The 19,910-nt window shown below is 38.2% G+C and overlaps 1 protein-coding gene across 2 annotated transcripts in view; it reads left to right on the forward strand.

Annotated features, from left to right (window-relative positions):
* Positions 1-16,659, forward strand: part of TBC1D4 (TBC1 domain family member 4) — a 109,158-nt gene extending 92,499 nt beyond the window's left edge. Inside the window, exons 14-21 of one of the 2 annotated variants that reach the window (XM_074911991.1) lie at positions 983-985; positions 2,741-2,899; positions 3,726-3,884; positions 4,331-4,575; positions 7,406-7,565; positions 9,852-10,021; positions 12,574-12,750; positions 14,387-16,659. In XM_074911991.1, the coding sequence (XP_074768092.1) occupies positions 983-985; positions 2,741-2,899; positions 3,726-3,884; positions 4,331-4,575; positions 7,406-7,565; positions 9,852-10,021; positions 12,574-12,750; positions 14,387-14,605 (1,292 nt within the window). In that variant the 3' untranslated portion in view covers positions 14,606-16,659. The remainder of the gene's footprint in view (positions 1-982; positions 986-2,740; positions 2,900-3,725; positions 3,885-4,330; positions 4,576-7,405; positions 7,566-9,851; positions 10,022-12,573; positions 12,751-14,386) is intronic. The other variant, XM_074911981.1, reaches the window with a different exon arrangement.
* Positions 16,660-19,910: the final 3,251 nt, after the last annotated feature.

Raw genomic sequence — 19,910 nt, forward strand, 5'->3', positions numbered from 1 at the left:
AAGTGTACATCCTTGAATGTAATTCCTACACATGTAGCATATTTCTCTGTGCACTCTCTCTACAGTTTGTCTCCCTGTTGACACACACTTCTGTGGAAACTCCTAGATTCATAGGGAACATCTACAGAGAAGTCTGTTTTAACTTCAGCCCAAATCTTCGTTTATTGTTTTAGCAAACGGTTAGTCTGCTCTTGTGGGGTGGGGAAGCTGGACATCTGCTATAGTGACTAATTTCATGTTATTCAGACTAGGTAGGATGAGCTGCTGAGGGACAAACTCTTTTCAGTACCTTCCCTGTATGGCTGGAGGTACTGATAACTGTTAAATCAGTCCAGTTCCTTAAGACTCGGTTAAAAGTTATTTCTGTTCTGCAACAGATATGTAGAAAATAAGTTCTGTCTGATCATTTGTGGTAAAATACAGGAGTGTAAGCAGTGGAGACTCCAATCTGGCACTCATCTGCCAGCCCACATTTTGCTTTGTGCTCTAGGGAACATGTATTTTTGTACGCAAGTTCATAAATACTGCTAGTGAAACTAGTGCTTTAGCTAGCTGGAATTAATCATATTATTTTCAAAGGTGAAAAGTAAACTGTCTTAATGCCTGTCTCTAGGCTTCCTTCCTGTGGGCTGTTCTAACATGGGCTGTTTTATGGACAGGACATATGCAGAACTGATGCATTCCAAAGAAGCGCTGTTTTGAGCAGTGGTTGACATTCTAGTCTACAATTAAATGTAGATCTCAGGAATGGGAAATGTAACAACAGAAATGCAGCCATTTCTCTGCTTGAAGTCAGGTCCCTACCTGTGAATTTATTCAGCTGTATATAACTGGTTTAAGACTGGAATTGATGTGGAATTTTTTTCAGTGGTTTTCTGTTAATGTTTTGTTCATGTTTATTTACAAAATATTAATAGAACCTCTTTTCCTGTTCCTTTTGCTGTCGAGGAGACTTGAATACTATTAGCTCTTTGTTTTACAGAAGGTAAGTTCTGCGAATTGCACAAACTTGCTTTTTTTTTTTTTTTTTTTTTTTTTTTTTTTCCTGAGAGGCTAAAAGCTCCTTTTTCCAGTAGATAAAATATAAGAAAACCCAAAAATGTAAGAACTACAAAAAGCAGCAAGCCACCTGGCAGTGATCAGGAAGAACATTAACAAGGATGGCTGCAAGTAACCAAGGGTGTCACAGCAGATAGGGCAAGTACAACCAACAGGCAAGCTTGCTTTCACTAGGGTTAACTGCAGAGCCAAGGTACCGTTCAGTGAAAGATAACCTGTGCACTTAATCCTGGAGTTCGTTGTTACACTGAAATATGTTACTGTTTTGAATCTGCTGAATACTGCTTATGAGAGTGAGCATTCTCAAATGAAATCATACGTCAATTGAGTAGCATTTAAAATTGTCCCAACTGGACTGCAGATTCTTTTGGTGAGATCACATTCCCATTTTTATGGAAGTGTACCTTCCATAATAGTTCCTTCTGCAAGGCTCCCTCTAGTTTTGAATAGATGTGGTCTCAGATGTGTAACATACAGCTTCTGGAAATAATCTGTCATCTACATTTTTGGAGTGGGCTAGGCAATGATCCTATGGATTCATCAAATATTGGTTGTATCCAAAGTGGGATGATTAGGTGAAGGAACTGATGGTCTTGTTTTGCAGGTTGTATAAAAACATGAATGAGATTTTGCTTTCACCTAGGGATGATGGTGAGGAATGGGTTACATCTGTAAGATGAAGGAGTCAAGTACTGCACATGGATCAAGGCAAATCTGGGATAAATGCAACTGTAGCTTTGAGAGTTTGGGTTGTGAAATGTGCAATTCAGCCCAATGGTAATTAAACATATCTCTGTAAATTAAGACACATTCGGGTCTTGATTCCAGTTTTTTACACCAGTAGTATGAGGAATTTAACTGTTTTTCTGCATGCATATCATGCCTAATAAAATAACTACAGTTAATTTCTCAGTAATGGAAATGAAAGCTGCTCCTCTATGAAATTCCAGAGTCACAGTGCAGCTTTATTTCAGAAATAGTGAGTCCTCAGGAATAAATAGTTTGTGCTAGTTAGTGCTATGCAGGAAACCTTTTAAGTTTACAGCAATGTGAGTTCTGTGCTTCAGCACAGGTGTACTTTTCTGGATAAGGTTCATGTTGGTTCGTTCTATTTACTTCTAGTCAGCCTGATAATGCCAGGTAGCAGTGCCAAGAGCTCTTGTCACTATTTTAAGGGACATGTAAAAACTGGAACCAGTGTGACAGACTTCAATTTAGAAGACTTGCCTAGCTTGCTTGCCTAAATCTCTGATATAAACATTCATATGTTTGGGACTTTCCATACCAAAACAATTGTAAGAGTGTAAGTATACAAGAAAGTATAAGAGAAAGAAAAACTACCAAAAGTGTTTTTGCAGTTGAAAGAAGCAGCACATGGGGTGAAGCTGATGCTGCTGAGTGGGTTTTTCCTTCTTGCCCCAAGCCTTAAAAAATGTTTTCATGCACTTCATGAATTACTAATGTTCATGGCCCAATAATAGAAGTTGAATTGTTACCTGCAGCATCTTATGACGAAAGACTGGCCCCATCTCGGCTATTAGCTGATGAATTATAGAAGGTGTATTTATCCCTCGTCAGATTATCAGATAGACATATCTAACTTGAATAGGTTTTCTGTATTTGATGTTTCTTGTAACTTTCTGGTTTTCCATGTGCTCTTTCTTTGTGTTCTGTGCTCTAGCAAGCAGGGATGAACTCCAGTCAAGGAAAGTAAAACTGGACTATGATGAAGTTGGTACATGTCAGAAAGATGTCATAAATGTTTGGGATAAGAAGTTACTAAACTGCAGAGCCAAAATCCGATGTGACATGGAAGATATTCATTCCACTTTAAAAGAAGGTATTCATGTAGGATGGCTTTTAACTATGAAAAGTTTGGGGTTTTTTTTCTTCCCTTTTAATACTGAAGGAAAACTGACAGCAATACACTTTTTCTAACTTGTAGTCTTGTTACAGTAATTACTTGCCTGGAAAGTATTAGCAGAGTTGACAATTTATTTTGACTTCTGAAGGTCAGTTTACGGAGTTAGATATTGAAGGGGGATGTATGTGAAAGTCCTAAAGTAGTATTTTAATTTAGTTTATGCTTTCACAGCTGCTTGGCTGACTTGAGAGAAATGCTGTCTTTCAGTATGAGTGGTTCTGTGTCCTTCCTTTGGTATGCGGCATTAATGCTTTTAGGTTTGAACTGAGCATTTTATAACCTGTGCATCTTTCTCCAAGCCTATGGACTGACTTGAGAGCAGCCCTTTGGGAAGGGGAAGAGGAGGTGGACTTCCCTGTATTTTATCCCTGTGAATTTAGTTCAGCCTTTCTAAACAGGCTGAACTGCATTCTGTTTGTGGCCATGCATCTTTTGCTGCTGGAGGCTAACAGCTCATAAGTGGCAAAACAAGTGATGTCTGTATCTCAGTTGTCCGATATACTGCTCAGTGTAATTACCATAAGTTTGTAGTTAATGTTTAGTTAGTGGAACTGAACTGTGGTTACTGAGTGAATGCACTGAAATGTGGACAGCTTCTGAAGCTGACTGTATGTAAAGGATCCTCCAGAGTGGTTCAACCAAGATTATGACAGGGCAAGATGATGACAAAGCAAATTCTTGTGTTACAGCACTAAAAATAAGCCCCTGCTTAGGCCTCTTGGTTTTTTTGACTGACCTGCAGGTGTACCAAAAAGTCGCCGGGGAGAAATTTGGCAGTTTTTGGCTGTTCAACATCGAGTCAGACATAGACTGCCAAACAAGCAGCAGCCTCCTGACATCTCTTACAAAGAACTTCTGAAACAACTGACTGCTCAACAGCACGCCATCCTTGTAGATCTAGGTATGTCTGTTTGTAGCTGGGAGATTTTTCTGACTTGTTTCATCAGTCTTTGAGTGAAAACACACCGGTCTTAATGGAAACTGTTACTGGAGATAGGTGCTGCTGTATCAGCACCATTTTCTATATCATCAGGATACGTTTTGTGTATGCCTCTTAGTCTTGCAAGCACATGATTTCTTAGGTTATGCTGCTTGTATTTACGCTCTTCTACATCTGTCTGAAAAATCAATCAGTCACTTCTGCAGGTTCTATGCAGATGAGAATATTAAATGAGCTCAATGGATACAATCTAAAATCAGTGGCAAAATAAAGATTGTTCTGACTAAAGTCAAACTGCATATGAAAGCAAAGAAAAATGGTCTATGGGGAGAGAGAAGTGCTGGTTGTCAGATTTGGGTTTTTTTGAGAAGAATTTAATATTAACTGCTCTTCTCTCTGTACGTCAGGACGGACATTCCCTACGCATCCTTACTTTTCTACCCACCTGGGAGCAGGACAGCTATCACTCTTTAATCTCCTGAAAGCATACTCTTTGCTGGACAAAGAAGTGGGTTATTGTCAAGGTATAAGCTTTGTAGCTGGAGTGCTGCTTCTACATATGAGTGAAGAACAGGCCTTTGAAATGCTGAAATTCCTCATGTATGACCTTGGCTTCCGTAAACAGTACAGGCCAGACATGATGTCGCTACAGGTAAGTCAGTCCTTTTAAAGCAAACCAGAATTTTAAATGAGTCTCAGAGGTTGCTGATGTTTTACAGGGCCTTATGAGCCTTTTTATACTGTTCTGGAGGTTGTGAGGTGCATATAAATGTTATTGTCGAACCTCTCTCTGCCTCTCAATTTGTAAACAGAGAAGTTCAGAACTTGCAGACTTTTCCTGTCACACGTCCCCATCATCTCCTGTTGGGAAACTGCGCTTTCTCTGCTGTTTTGCTCTTCCTTTTCTTTGCCTCACTTCTCTCTCTTCCTTACGCTGATGTGCTTGCATATGTATAGATGGAGTTTAAAAATAAATTGGATTTTCTTTTTCTTCAGTCTGTGAGCACTCAAGATGTAGTTTTTTCCTCTTGTAACTCCGAGTCAAATCAATAGTGACACCCAGTGGCCAGTCAATGTACTCCACAGCCATTTGTACTTAGGACTGCTCTGTCCTGCCTCATCATTTGCACCTGTTTTCCCTCATCTTCTTCTACCCCAACACCCTCGACACAGAGAGAAAGCAGATGATTTTTTTAATATTTTGTTTGTTTATGAAACAATGTGTCCTCCGCAATATTACTCTTCTAACAGCTAGCTATAGATACTCAAGCCTGCTTAGGAAGGAGACAGAAAATCTTTCAGATCTGTATAAACTTCAAGGTTTAAAGTTTGAGAAGTCTTTCACCTTGAGATGCATTGACTTTATTTAAAAGTCCACTGACTTTAATTAAAGCCTCTAATGTTATAAAAGAACATACCACTGCTGAGTTAAAGCTTGTAATTCACAGTGGAGAAGGAGAAAATTAAGAGGCAGATACAGAAGTCTCATATTTTTTCATGCTCCCTGCATAGCAAACACTTCTAATTAAGTAAAAACTTAACGGGGAATTTCAGTCCACTTTTCATGATCAGTTTATGTGCTTATTTGGCAATTATCCAGAACAATAGAATAGATTGTAGTTAAAGAAACTGTATGTGCTTATTCTAAAAATGATAGATTGTTTTATTGTGGATGTAAGTATGCTATAACAAGTTTGTTGTGATGAATTAAGGGTGAAGAGCCATAAAGAGCATTGTTCTGCCTCTTTCCTGTCCCATTCCCTGCCCCCTTAACCCCCCAATATGTTTTGACCCAGTGGGGTTAAAGTGTGATAAATGTGTGATTGTGTGATTTTTTTTTTTTTTTTGTTTCCCCTAGAAACAGTCCAGGATTTCACTTTTTGATTTAAACGAGTCTGAAACTTTCCTTGTCAGAAGCTCTTAGGAGAAACAATTTTTAAGTTTGAGAAGGTTTATTGCTAGTAGTACTGTTTGCCCTTTAAATGAAATGACCTCTCTTTCCCCACAGTTTGCTACTAGGCAGCTATTCCATTCTAGACAAAAGTATAAGTTTTGTCTGTTCAAGACAAACTAGGCTATTGAAGATGACTTAGAGGATCTCACTAAAACCTAACCCTTTGTTTTGGTTTTTAACAGGAGTAGAGCACTTGCAAATTCTTCTGCATTTACAGTACTGAAACACAAGTAAGCTTATACACAGAATTAGTCTCTGTCCCGTAGAAGAAAAACGTTGGGTGTTTCTTTAGGATAATGAAAACTTACTTGACTTATATTTTTAATTGCTGTCTGGAAAAAGTAGTAATCTAGATCCTTAGTTCATAATGAACTCATCCAGTTGGTTTACTCCCTCTGTGATGCTCTTCTAATTTCACATGTAAATGCGTTTTGTATCAACACTTTCAAAACTGTGCTTAATTAGTATCATTGGCAATTCAAGCAGGGACTCAAATGCATGCACAAGTCTAGTTAATTTGCCTGAATGAGAAGTGATCTGTTTGCATATGGACAGCACTGACTGATCGTTTCAAGTGCAGTCAGTTTTTGGTAGGGAAAGAATCACAACCCCTAAAAGTAGGAAAGAAGCTGGATCCAATAAAGTCATTTTCTTATTGAGGAATGGATTCACCTTAAGTACAAGGCACTGTTGACAGCAAAATTGGACCTGACAGCTAATCAATACATGTCTGCTTCTCATCTTCTGCTTTCTGAGAGAAGAAGCATCACTCTGGGCTGGGATCGATTTACTGTGGAATATAAGCTATCAAAATTGTAAGGAAATAATTCGCCACAGAGTGATATTTTTAGCAATGAATAGCAACTTTTAACCACTTTGATTTTCAACCTTTTACAGGTTGTATAGCAACACTTTTTGCATCAGTATCTTAAATTTCTCTAGACCACTGCCATGTGGGAGGTGTGCTGGGAAATATGTATGTGGTACATCTCTATTGACCCACCATATCTAATGTACTGTGTGGGTACAGAAAGCTGTCTAAGGTGATGATGGTAGCATATGAGTTTCAAATGCAGCAAAAATATGGCCAGGATTCAAAGGGTGAAACCCAAAATGTGTATATTTAGCCAGAAATAGTTCAACTCTATAATGGAGAGTTTTGACATCTTGGAAGATGTACTTTTATTTTCATTGCTACAAGACTGAAAACTCTGGTTTGTTGATAAAGTTAGATCAATACAGTCTCTTCTCACCTTAGGCATGTGAATCTGAAATTATAATTATCAATCAGGTTCAAACTGTTCTTTGTTATTGACTACTGCGTTGGTTTTAATTCATTAGGCGTGGGTTGCCTATATGTGAGTAGATACCACTCAAGGCCCTAGGCAACAATGAAGCTTCATTTTACCGTGCCATCTGTACTGGAGTTAATTTCCCTCAAGTGAAATATGAATGCTTTTGAAAACTGAGTAAAGTTGAACTTTTCTTTGTCTACTTCCTTCCCCCCCAACCCCCTCATGCACTGTAGATTCAGATGTATCAACTCTCAAGGCTTCTTCATGATTATCACAGAGACCTGTATAATCATCTTGAAGAAAATGAAATCAGTCCCAGTCTTTATGCTGCACCGTGGTTTCTTACACTGTTTGCATCTCAGTTTCCATTAGGATTTGTAGCCAGAGTATTTGGTAAGAAAGTTTATTCTATTGCAATAATAGAACAATTGTTGTCCATTGTGTTTTGAAACTCTCAGGGAGTAATTCTCTACATACTAGGGACATTTGGGGTGACTATTGTGGGTGGCAAGTAGCAGTGCTCTTCATGGTGGGATGTCAGCTCCTTTTCAAACAGGCAAACTGAAATACATTCTTTGAAACATCAGACTTGAGTAATTAAGTTTGTCTGCTGTTATTAACCAAGAGACTTCTGAAGTGTGAACGGCAGGAAGTTGCAAATGTATTTTATGCATCAACGTTCAGTTTATGTCTATGGAAAAGTTCATCTTGTTGAACTTCAAAACTGAAAAAAGATAATGCATTAGTTTTCAAGATGGTGTTTCTAAATAACTGATTCTACAGTGCTTTCTAATAAGAATTCAGAAAACTTGAACTTAAAGGCTGTTTCAGGTACTCATATTGAACGGTTTCCTAGTCTTAGTATGCCTTTTATTCCATTTAGATAGCTTTTTCATTATATGCTCCTCCTCAAATAATGTCTAGTACAGCGGCTTAAATATTGATTGTGCCTTGTAGTGTTTACAGTATCTGCATGTCAAGTACTTGGTTTTGTGTTCTTTTATTGTCAATAAGAACTGGCAGCTTAATGAAATCTCTAGTAATGCAGGATTTTTAATAAATTTATTTATTAATTTAAAACTCTGTGTGCTCAGGTATGCATCAAGTAGCTAGGAGCATATGTCATGTACTTCCCCTTAAATCAGAGTATTTTTTTTCATTTGATTTTTCTCTTTTCATATGGCACCTTTTGTCTTTTCTTTTCTTAAGAAATTCAACCTGACTTTTGTCTCATGTTTTATTACTGGAGTGTGTTAGGTTTTCAGTTTGTTTGCTGTGGTGGTTTGGGGAGTGGAAGAAAGGTCTGGTTAGTTGGTTTTGGGTTGTGGGTTGGTTTTTTTTTTTTACTAGTGTTTTCTCCATTACAGAGGTTTTTTCCTTTTACAGCAGACTTTTTTGACTGCTCTTTGGATGAACAAATGATTGGTGTATCTCTTTTTCCATGGTATTCACGTGATTGGTACATCTTTTTCCCAGTAGGATTACTGAATTCTGGAACACTCAAACCTTTCATGTTTTGTTTTCTTTTTGTTTTGTTTTTCAAGGCTCAAGTGTTCTCTTCTCTTTTTTTGTCTTTAGTAGGCTTTGAATTTTGAAAACAATTTTTTTTAAGGGTGGGAAGGTCAGTGTTCATTTCTCTGTAAATGAGCTGAGCAAGGCATGTTCCCTTTTTAAAACTCAAGTCACTATGTCGGTTTACTTCCTAATGCTTTGGATTCCTGCATCTTCAGTGTCTTACGGGCCATTGTCACATACCAGGAACAGATGGTTAAAGTGTACCCATCACAAATTATATAATTTTGTGTATATATATATATAAATTATTTTATATATATTTATGCTGCTTGAATGTGCATCAAAGACTTGAGAAGAGAGACTTTTAGGAACTGTGTATGAGTGAGATGGCTGCCTCACCAGTGTCCTGGTGCTACTGTATGATACTGGAATAGGGCCAGGAATGCCCTCTCACTATCAGGATCAGAAGTTGAGTTTGTTCAGTTGTGTGGCCTTGCTCTTGATGGTGTGACAGAGCCAACAGCACAGGAGACTTATTTGAACTGCTCATGTGCTGCGTTCATCTCAGTAACTGCTAGTCCACTGCTGCTACCAAGACCAAGTTTCTAGTTACTGTGATCAAGTTTCCAGTTTCTCTGCAGTCTGTCAACTGACTTCTACAAAGCCCGGACTTTCCCCCTCACATGCACATAATTGTACCTCGCAGTAAAGGGTTTGGGTTTTAAATTATAGTCAATGTGATCGCTGTATGGATTTTGAAAATAATATGATTAGTTATAGAATCTACATGATTGTTTTTTAAGGACTAGCTTCTGCCTGTGAAAGCAGTAGAACATCATGACCTACTTTTCAATTGCTTTTCAGTCATAGATGCTCTTAAAAACAGTTAGCAGTTAACAGTCTGTAGTCTACAGTAGACAGTAATTGACATTCTTATTGCAGATAACAGTTGCAGACATGACCAGCATGCGATATTTTATTTAATGCTCTCTCACATCTGTAAGATGAGAGAATATGCTTTAACATCATGTTGAAATAAGATTGCACTTCTGAACTGAGTAAATCAGCAGTATGACTGATTACAAAATAAAATAGCAAATATGTATATTTATCCAATGACTTTAGCTCTCATTTTCAGGATATTTTAATGATTTTCTTTTTTAGACATTATTTTTCTTCAAGGAACAGAAGTAATTTTTAAAGTAGCACTGAGCCTGCTTAGCAGTCAAGAAACATCTGTAATGGGATGTGAGAGTTTTGAGAACATTGTTGATTTTCTTAAAACCACTATTCCAGATATGACTCAGCCTCAAATGGAAAAAATTATCACTCAGGTAAGGTGGTTTTTCTCTTTATGTTGTCCTCTCATTTACTTTATTTTAAATGAATCATTTAAACGCCTAAGGTATAAGTGAAAGTCTTCTTAGTATGTTCCTTTTGGTTTGAAATGCAAGAGTCCCAGTAACTTTTATAGAAATAGGATATGAGCAAATTTCAATGGGTTTTGAACTGCAATTTTATCAAGACTTTTATTTGCTACCTCAAGGTTTAGTACAAAGCTTCTTTTGTGTTCCAGCTATTGGGAAAACATGACTTTGCTTATAATTTTCACATCACCATCAGAAGGGTAAAAGTAGCCAGTTTTCAAAACCTAAACCCAGGTGTTGCTCCCTGCTTGTGGGTGAACAGTCCAACAGCTTGTGACACTTGGAAGCATAACTTGCCATGGTGGGATGAGGGCAACATCACAGCAACTTCCCCTCTTGATCCTTTTAATTCTGGCTGCACAGTGCTGTGTACCCCTGTAGGAACTTTTCTGACACTTCATCTTAAGATCCTACAAGTTTAGGAGGCTGCTGAGGCCCCATTTTCATGATCAGTATTAAAATCAAAGTTGATCAAACTTTTGTTGTTCTGTTGGGGCAGCTTCTGTCCTCCTGGGGATCACTTTTAGAGAGAGTATAGCGTCCTCATGCAACTTCTGCTTCACCTCAATCCTGTCTTTGGAGGGATCACACTTGACAGGTGCTTGGTGCCAGAGGTAAAAGCTCTTCAGGACTGATCCCTGCCTGCCTTATATGGGTAAGGGAAGGGAGGACTGGAGTAGTGTTACTTCATCAATACCACAAAACTTCGTGGCAGAATAGAAGAGAAACAAAGAATTACTAATACTGATATAGTAAAAGCTTCTTGTGAAATCTGTCAGTGGCTGGGATTTTCATGTCTCTACATCATCTTCCTCTTCGTTGAAGCAGCAAATTGAAAATGAGCCTCAGTCTAATACCTTAACTGTGAACCTGTTAACAGTTTTCCCCTTTCAGGAGGTAATAGAAGAGCTCTAGAAAACTATCTCCATATGCAGGAGTGCAGTTAATACTGATGCATTCCTATGGCTTGGCTAATGCTTGAATGTTTCAAGTGCTTTCAGTTAAAAATTCATTTTTAGACAACATGTAAATCTTAATTTCCTCATTTCATTGGTTGTGATTGCCATGCTAAACCTGTGTCAGGCATGTTAGTGTCTGTCTTCACAACTCACTGATTCTGGCAATGGTAGAGATGGTAGTTCAATATTTTTGATGCTATTAGAAATGAAATCTTTATCCTGTGGTCTGCCTGGATTGTAGAGCAAGTGTGGTGTGGTGAGCACGATAGAAGTGACTTTGTGCAAAGTCAAGTCTGGCTGAATGAAGAATGGGTTATGTTGCCTGAGTGGAGGTGGGTGTGGTTATACACAGGTCTGCTCAGCTCTGAGGGGAAGGTTGTCTGCTTGCCTGTGGTGTGGTCTCATGCTGAGCAGCCTTCTGGATCTGCATTCATATGTAGACTGCCTATATTGTATTGCTCATACCTAGGCTGGCTGCAGGTGGAGTCGTTTGGCTGCCTCAGCGTTGTAATTCCCAGGACTGTCCTAGTATAGCAGATAATGAAAGAAAAATGTAGACATTATGCAGACTATATATATATACATCTATATATGTATACAGATGAGGAATTGACCGGGTAGCTATATAGGGGAAAATGGCACTTGCCCAGCTTGAACGCCATATGTAATTTAAAGTTTTACCTCATTTGAATTACCGTAAGAATGGTGAACATAATGCAGAACTTGTTTTGTTGGGGGATCTGTGAGTGTCTTCTGTTGGTGTAATGTTTGTGTTCTCTAGAACAAGGAACAGAATTAATGTCACTGTAGACATCCCTTCCTAGTCTGAACTATTTGGTAACTTTCAGAAGCGGAGAGACTGACTAGATGTATAAACAGATAAGTGTCATATGGTCCCTGTTAGATGTTCAGTTCCATAGTCTTCACAATGCTTTGTTACCAAAGCATTCCAGTAAGAAAATAGTCTATCTTCACGCAGAGACAGAGCACAGGGAAACTGTAACCATGAAGAGTGTTTTTATAAAGTCTATAAATGGGCACTTGGAGTCAAGAGATCCAGTTTTGAGGGTGGAGATCTGGCAACTCCCGGATTATTCTTCCTCATTGCGTGATCCTGCTTCCATCATAAGGTGTTGAGACTTGAATTTAAAAATTTCTTCTTGAACTTCTTAATATTTCTGAGGAAGAGATGATAAGACTTGGTCATATTATAAAATTCTTGGATTAAATAAGACTTTTCTGCTGATACATCTCATAGTAAGAGGTGGCATTTGGTAATTGTAGAAGCAATGACCCAATCTGTTCTGAAGTCTGTGATTTATTATGGCTACAATAAGAACTCTAGAGGCTAAAATGCTCTTACTTCCCCTTAAAATACTTTTTTGAGAGGAACAGAAAAAAAAAATAAAGTTAATCAAGCAGAGTTGCCTCTTAGCCAAACATTCATGTGGAATAAGTGCTCTCAATTGGAGCTGAAAATTGTTTTTTCTCTCATGGCAGGTGTTTGAGATGGATATTTCCAAACAGCTCCATGCCTATGAAGTAGAGTACCATGTTCTTCAGGATGAACTGCAGGAAAATGTGAATCCTTGTGATGAAGGTGAACCGCTGGAGAAGCTGGAGAGGGCAAACAGTCATCTGAAGAGACAAAACATGGATTTGTTGGAGAAGCTACAGGTAAATGACTTAAGACTAGAAACTCATGGAGAGTTCATCTCTATAATCAGCCAATAGAAGAGTAAGCATCTTTTTTAAATGCACATGAGAAGTCTCCCAACTGCAAGACCTTATGCACTTGAGCAGTTCTCTCCATTACAGTGATTTACTTCTGTTAGACATATTTCTAACTCCTTTGTCATTCCTTGGACTTTTCCTTCTTGATGCAGATTTCTTTTTCTCAAACTCTATCTACTCTTATGTCCCATAAAGTCTGTTGGCAAAATATGTGTATCTTGCTGAAAAGTAAGTTCTCTGTCCCTTTGTATCTATGCTTCCCTATTGGAAAGTTTTAAGAAATAATCCATAGTGCAGTAGGCTTGCTTTCTCCAGACCTTTGTAGGCAGTATCATTCTGTTTCCTTCTGCTGAAGCTCATAGTCCTACTTTTGAAAGGTGGTCTCTTCTAGCAAACTTGAACACAGCTCAGTGCCCACCAGACTTTGCTCAATAAAATCATGCTTTAAAAGTCTTCTCTTCCTCCCTTATTATTCAGCCTTTCTTCCATAGCCTGGCCAAGACTTGTTTCAGGTTTCAATATGTATTGTCTTGCATTTTCCTGAAAGACAAGCTCTTCTTTTTGCATCACCAGGCCATTTCTTGTTACATTTGCTACTTTGAACAAGTATTGGGAAGACGTGAGAGCACACCTGCAGATTCTGAAACCTGAAAGTAGAAACTGGAAAAAAAGGAAAGATCAAGTCCTCATTACTTTAGTGTTTATGGGCTAAGGGTGCTGTGCTGTGTTCTTTTGATATTGAAAACAGGGATCACTTGCTGTTTTGACTATTTTTTGCTTTATTTCATTTAGTTAGTTAGTTACTGCTACCTAGTCTTTTACCTCTGTTCTGAAAAATGCACCAAGGGTATAGAATAATGATGAGTGACTGGTTTGAAAGGCTCTATTGTAGCTCTTCTGTTCTTACAGAGTGCCATATTGTAATACATCTTCCTCAATTGCTTCACCTGGTCATCTTTTTGTTTGTATAGCTTCTTCATTCCTCTGCTTGGGCCCTTTCCTAGAAATGGTCAGAATTCCTCCACTTTCCACAGCAAGACATTTGCTACTGCTGTGGTCCAGGGTTTCTGATTACTAGTCAATGGGTTATTTTTTTCCCAGAGGAAGTTGTAGGTCTTTTATTGTAGAAGAGGGAAGACTGTCTGCTTCTAGGCTTAATTTTAAGGTTCTCTTTCCCTCTAACCTCTCCATCCTGCTAATTTACTCTATTACATAGGGTTCGCATTGCTCCTTCACTGTCAGACAAGTTGTCTCTTCCAATGATACTCCAGCTGCTGATTTCCTTTTTCTCTCTGCAGCTCCAGTTCCTTGTTACCCTGAACTGTCCCGTGCTTGCTGCAACTTGCATGTCTTCATCCCTCTGTAAAGCTTTCAGAAATCCTTCAGATTGATCTGGTCACTATAAGGAGATTCTGTGTGTGAAACACAGTAGATGTTCCTTGTATCATCTGCCTACACAGATAGCTTTTAGAAACACTGGTGTAATTAAGTTCTTCCCTTAACGTATAACATATCATAATATAAACAAAGTTATTCAGAAAGTCTCAATTTATTATAAAGATAATGTTACTGTTTACAGGTTGCTCATGCTAAAATTCAGAGTCTGGAATCCAGCCTGGAGACTATTTTGACTCGAGAGAACAAAATGAAGACTTTAATTCAGTCCCTGGAACAAGAGAAGATGACATATCAAAAGACTCTTGAGCAGATAATGAAATATTTGCCAGCAGAAGCGTTGTCTGACTGTGAACTGCTCCTGAAAGAAGTAAACTACAATCCAAATAATAAAATAAAGTAAGGAGTAAGCCATAAACCAAGGTTTTATAGGCAGCATTTCTTCAAAAAAAGGGAAAGAAATATGAGTATGCTGCTTTCAAAGGACTTAGCAATAGGCAACGATGTTATCCAAAAACTAGTGCTGGGACACTCATAGCTACAGATGGGCCTTCAAATGTCAGTATGCAAATTCAGGCTATTAATTTTTTTTATGATTATGTAAATAAACCACAAGGGGGAAATAAAGGATCTCACATATAATTATGATGAGTAGATGTATATTTAGAACTGACCTAAAGGAAAAGAGAAAGTTCAGTAGTAAAAGCCAAGATAATGGTGATCTACAAATTCACTCTGGATGTGCTTGTCTTGTAGTGAAATGAGGATAGCGTGTCTTTATATATACATATATATATATATATATGTATGTTGAATAATACTTGAAAAAAAAAAAAAAAAGAATGTAATTTTCCCTCTAAAGAGCAGCATGTTTCACATCTGTGGAAAATCTGTGAACTCATGCGTGCCTCTTTTTTATTTCTACTGACATTGTGTGCACAGACCAATAACCAGAATAAGCATCATGACTTGGTTTGTACAGAAAGAGCTCTAGTGCCATCTACAGCCTGGGCTGTACTGGTCAGCAGTGTAATTCCACATGCATGTTGGAAATGGAAACAAAAAGCATCATGTCATAGCTCCACCTTTGTAACCCAGAGCTAAGAAACAGATATCTACACCCTCGCAGAACTTGTAAAGACAAGAGCTAACAGTGACTGCTACTTTCTTCCTGGCCTGTTTGCTTCCACCTGTCCTGGGTTGGTCATGATGACAGGAGGAAAGAAGCAAGACTGTACGATGGTTTTTATTCTGATATTAATTTTGCACAGGAAACTTGCTGTTATAAGAATTAGGCATGTAAGAGGTGCTCTTTTAACCAAAGAAATACTGGAAGAAGCCTTGTCTTATCGTAATGGGAGCCAGAAAGCTGTTCTTAAATTTTATTTGAAGAGAAAATTGAGGCAGGTTGCAGGAAGTTGAGCATAAGTGCACTAGAAAGGACCAAGCAAGTTTCAAATATTGTGTACATTTCAGTTTTCACATACACAGTGGATATACATTTCAAAGGGGATTCTGAAGTATGGTTGCAGTTTTAACAATGCTTTCCAGGTTATTCCTGTTTTAATACTGCTTTGTAAATCAGTAAATCTTCTTTTTAAATCAGAAGTCATGAATTTGTGTGTTCTGAGCAGAAGGTGAGGTAAGCTCTGATCATTTCAAGGGAGAAAATATGTTTATAAAGGTATGAAAAGATGCATATAGTTTTGAAAATGTTTTTGAGTGGAATTTTTGAGAAGGCTTAGGCAAATGTATAATAGACATGTATTTTGGAGTGTATGTCTGAACGGTTAATTGAGTGTTACAGTGGCTCATGTTATCTCTTACCATTTATACTGTATTTCAGGAAACACTTATTATTTTAGTAAGAAAAACAATTAAGCAAAGTGCCAAATCCAGCGGTGTCTTTATGCATAAGATTGTCCACTTTAGAAAGCAAGGACCGAATGTCACTGCTCTCTAAGTATTATGCTTTATGTTAACCTAAAAGTGAGGAACAACAATGCTGATTTGCTGTACACTGCTGTGGAACTTAGGGGCTTGGGGTCTCCTGGGTTGTTTTTTTGTTGTTTTTTTACTTCCATGGTGTTTTATTTGATTAAGGATATTGATTTACTTAACAGTCTTTGTTTTTACAGTTGGGGTGAAAGGTCTTAACACCATGTATAAAATTATGTGGAATCTAGATATTTTAAGAATATTGTATTGTACTAGGTGAGAAAATGCCAGGTGAAAAGGCAATTCTTTGCAGTTTTGTTCAGCGTAAGTTTTAGCTGATGTATACATACAAAACCAATCCCAGGAACTGCAATAGCGTGTATTACAAAGAATCAAGGTTATTCAGATGTATCGGGAGGTTTTTTAAGATGCACTGAATGTGCTTTGTCCTCTGATTCACTTACAAGATTTTTCATGTAATGCCTGGAGAAATTCCAATAAATGTCATTGCTGCATTTCCCATGGCCTGTGGCTAGTTTTATTTTTCTACACTTCAAGTACCAATCTCATTCTCAATAGTACTATTTACATGAAAGATGAAAAGGATCTGGTTTTAGTTTCTAGTTGTGGGCAAAAACAGTACAGGATTGTAGAAGGGCAGATATAAGGACAGAAATTCTTACCCAGGAAAATAGTTTTGCATTGTTCTTAACTGAAGATTATGAAAAGGTATTTTTCTTCTGTAGCAGTTCATTTAGTACATATGCATGTTGAGAATAGTAATTTGAGGAACTCTACGCTGTGCATCTAGCTTGGGAGGAGGACACCGTATTAACAAGTAGAAATAAACTACAGAAGTAAAACCACAGTGAGGTAAGTGCTTCATAACATTAGAAAATTTGTGATAGTGTTTGTGTTCCAAACATGTCTGCCTTGTAACTGGTACCTCTAGGCGTTCTAGTTTGAAGTCTGCACTCAAGCAGATATCCTCAAGACCATCTTCAGATGAATGACCAGCAAGATGATTTAGAAATCTGTGAATGGTGTGTGTGTTTGTGTCCATCTGTTTTGTCTCTCTCTGTCATATAGGTAGATTTACAGCTGTTCTGTTCTGGTTGCAGCTGTGCCACTGTGAAGAGGGGAGTCTAAGGTGCAGTGGACTGTGGAGAGAGCTGCAAAGATACTTGCTTGGGAGAAGGGACAGTTCCTGGATTTGGACAAATTCCTTTTTTATTCCTATACCTTGTTTTTGTGTTTGGAAAAATTTTTCACGGTAAAGCTGTTGTTTTGTCTGAACTAAGCACAACAGTGCTCTCAGTTTTTGCAATCAACTTACAGAGAACTAACTCGGGAGGAAAAAGTATCTGCTGTTTTCAGGAGCTAACTTAGACTGGCTTCTGCTGGCAGAGGGTTTTTTTAAAAGTCTGGGGAGACATCCATCCTTTTAGCTAGCATACTAGCCTATAAATGAAGAGTACTACTTGCCAGGAATACAGTTGAAATAGTTCAGTCTGGTAAGAAGGTCTAACGTAGGGAACACTCTGGTATTCGCATCTTTTATGTATGGAAAACCTGACCAGAAAGTTTTGGTGTTTTGTTTAGGGTTTGGTTTTTTTCCCCTCTCCTAAAAAGGACATTATCTATTTCTCTCCTAAAAAAACGAATGTTTATTTAAGGTGCCTTTAAGTTGAATTTTGTTTACTTTTCTCTAAAAAGGCATCAGATTTTACTGAAAAAGATTAGTCTCCTGATAAATGTCATGCCTCAATTGAAGACCTGACTTGAAATCACAAATCTAGCTAATCTTAAATGGTTTGATTATGCCCTCTTCAACATGATACTGCTTTGCCTAATATCACTACAAGAAAGTCTAACAATTTGTAACATAGGAAAGAATTTCAGCAGTTTAGTCCAAGAAATTGGTATCACCAGTATGATCCAGAGGGTCCATGTTTGGACCTTAATCTAAATCTAGGTATTAGAGTGAATAGCCTTTTGTGCGCTGTTAATAGTGATTATCCACTCAGTCTTTGTAGTCATAGATGAGTGTTGACAGGCATGTGAAGGCCGTAACATGTCAAGCTTTATGCCAGGCTACACCATCCATTTGAAGATTTGTAATTGATTGTGTATTTCTGTAGTTCAGCTTTTACTGTCAGTGTTAGCTATTGAATGCATTTAACATATGCTTCACTTTCCTCAGTCTTCCTAGTGACTAGAAAGAATGAAGTTTAACTTTCTTTTCCAAAAAGACTTACTGAATGCTTAGCTATATCCTTCCTCCAGACATCTGGTGTGCAAGAGATAGAGTTTATATGCTTAAAGTTTAATACATTAACTCACTCTGTCTGAAAGCATATTAAACTCATCAGCAACAGTAAAAAGCTGGGGAGTAAAGCAGAGATTTACTGTGTGCCTTGAGCAGATAATGGTTTGTGTGCTGACTGGCTTGAAATGAAGTGGAATCTGGACGGATTGGCACTTGGTGTGTTGTTTGGCTTTATTTTAATGTTGACCTTAATTCTGGACCAAAGGAAGGAGCTGGCTTTACCAAAGTGCTCCTTTACCAAAATGTTGTGTTGGAGTTTCCTTGGAATTGAGGTTTTTCACTCCTTTACTATTCTCTTCAGAGCTCTTGCTCAACAACCACTTTTTAACAAAGGAATTGGGAATTGTTTTTCATAGTCTTACCATCAGAAAAACTTCTCTTGGATCTTATTCAAACTGTTCTTGTACTCAAATTACAACTTATTCAAGTCTTCACTCTGATAAAAGAAAGTTAAAAGGTTTTCATATTTTTATTTTTGGTTAGAATGCGTGCTGAGAGATGACATAAATGCCACACATCATGTCCTGCCGGAATGTACATGGTGAGAAGTATTGAGTGAGCTTGTGCTTGTAAAATGCTGGACTAATAGATGTAGTTTCTTGGTGTGGTAAATAGATCTATATCCAGCTTCAAAGTAGAGACCTAGTTGCACTGGCTATGTATACTCTTATGCTGTTATCTGTCAAAATGATTACTTCAATCACCTGTGCACACATAGTATTTGGAGTTGCAGCTATTTGCATGTACATGGCCATTTTTGTCTAAAAAGCTTTAACTGTTTGTACCACCCAGTTTTGAGTGTGAATGAAGCAGGAATGAAGCATTCTGTATAGTATAAGCATTCTTCTAATGTCCAGAGCAGTTGTCCAGCTTGTTTCAGAACAGAAGACACACACAGTGAAGAAGGAGCTGGTTTGAGCTTATAGTTGCTTTTCCTTTGGCTGGGCAAGTGGGCTACCCCAAATAGAATCAGAATCTCAAGTTTGAAGGGACCCATAAGGACCACTGAGTCCAACTCCCTGCTCCTCACAGGACTACCTACAACTAAACCATATGACTAACAGCATTGTCCAGATGCTTCTTGAGCCAGGTGCCATGCCTGGGGGTCCTGTTCCAGGGACTGGCCACCCTCCCATTCCTAATGTCCAATCTGATCTTCCCCTGATGCAGCTTCTTTCCATTTCCTCATGTTCTGTCCCTGGTCACCAGAGAGAGGAGATCAGCACCTCCCCCTCTGCTGCTCTTTTGTTTGTGATGAGGTCACCCCTCAGCCTTGTCTTCTCCAAGCTGAACAAACCAAGTGATGTCAGCTGCAACTTGTAAGTCTTGCCCTTGAGGCCTTATACCATCTTCATAATCATCCCCTGGACACACTCCAAAAGTTCAGTGTCCTTCTTGTATTGAGGCACCCAAAACTGCACACAGTACTTGAGGTAGGGCC

This window comes from Athene noctua, chromosome 1 (assembly GCF_965140245.1).
Source record: "Athene noctua chromosome 1, bAthNoc1.hap1.1, whole genome shotgun sequence".
NCBI classification, from domain to species: Eukaryota; Metazoa; Chordata; class Aves; order Strigiformes; family Strigidae; genus Athene; species Athene noctua.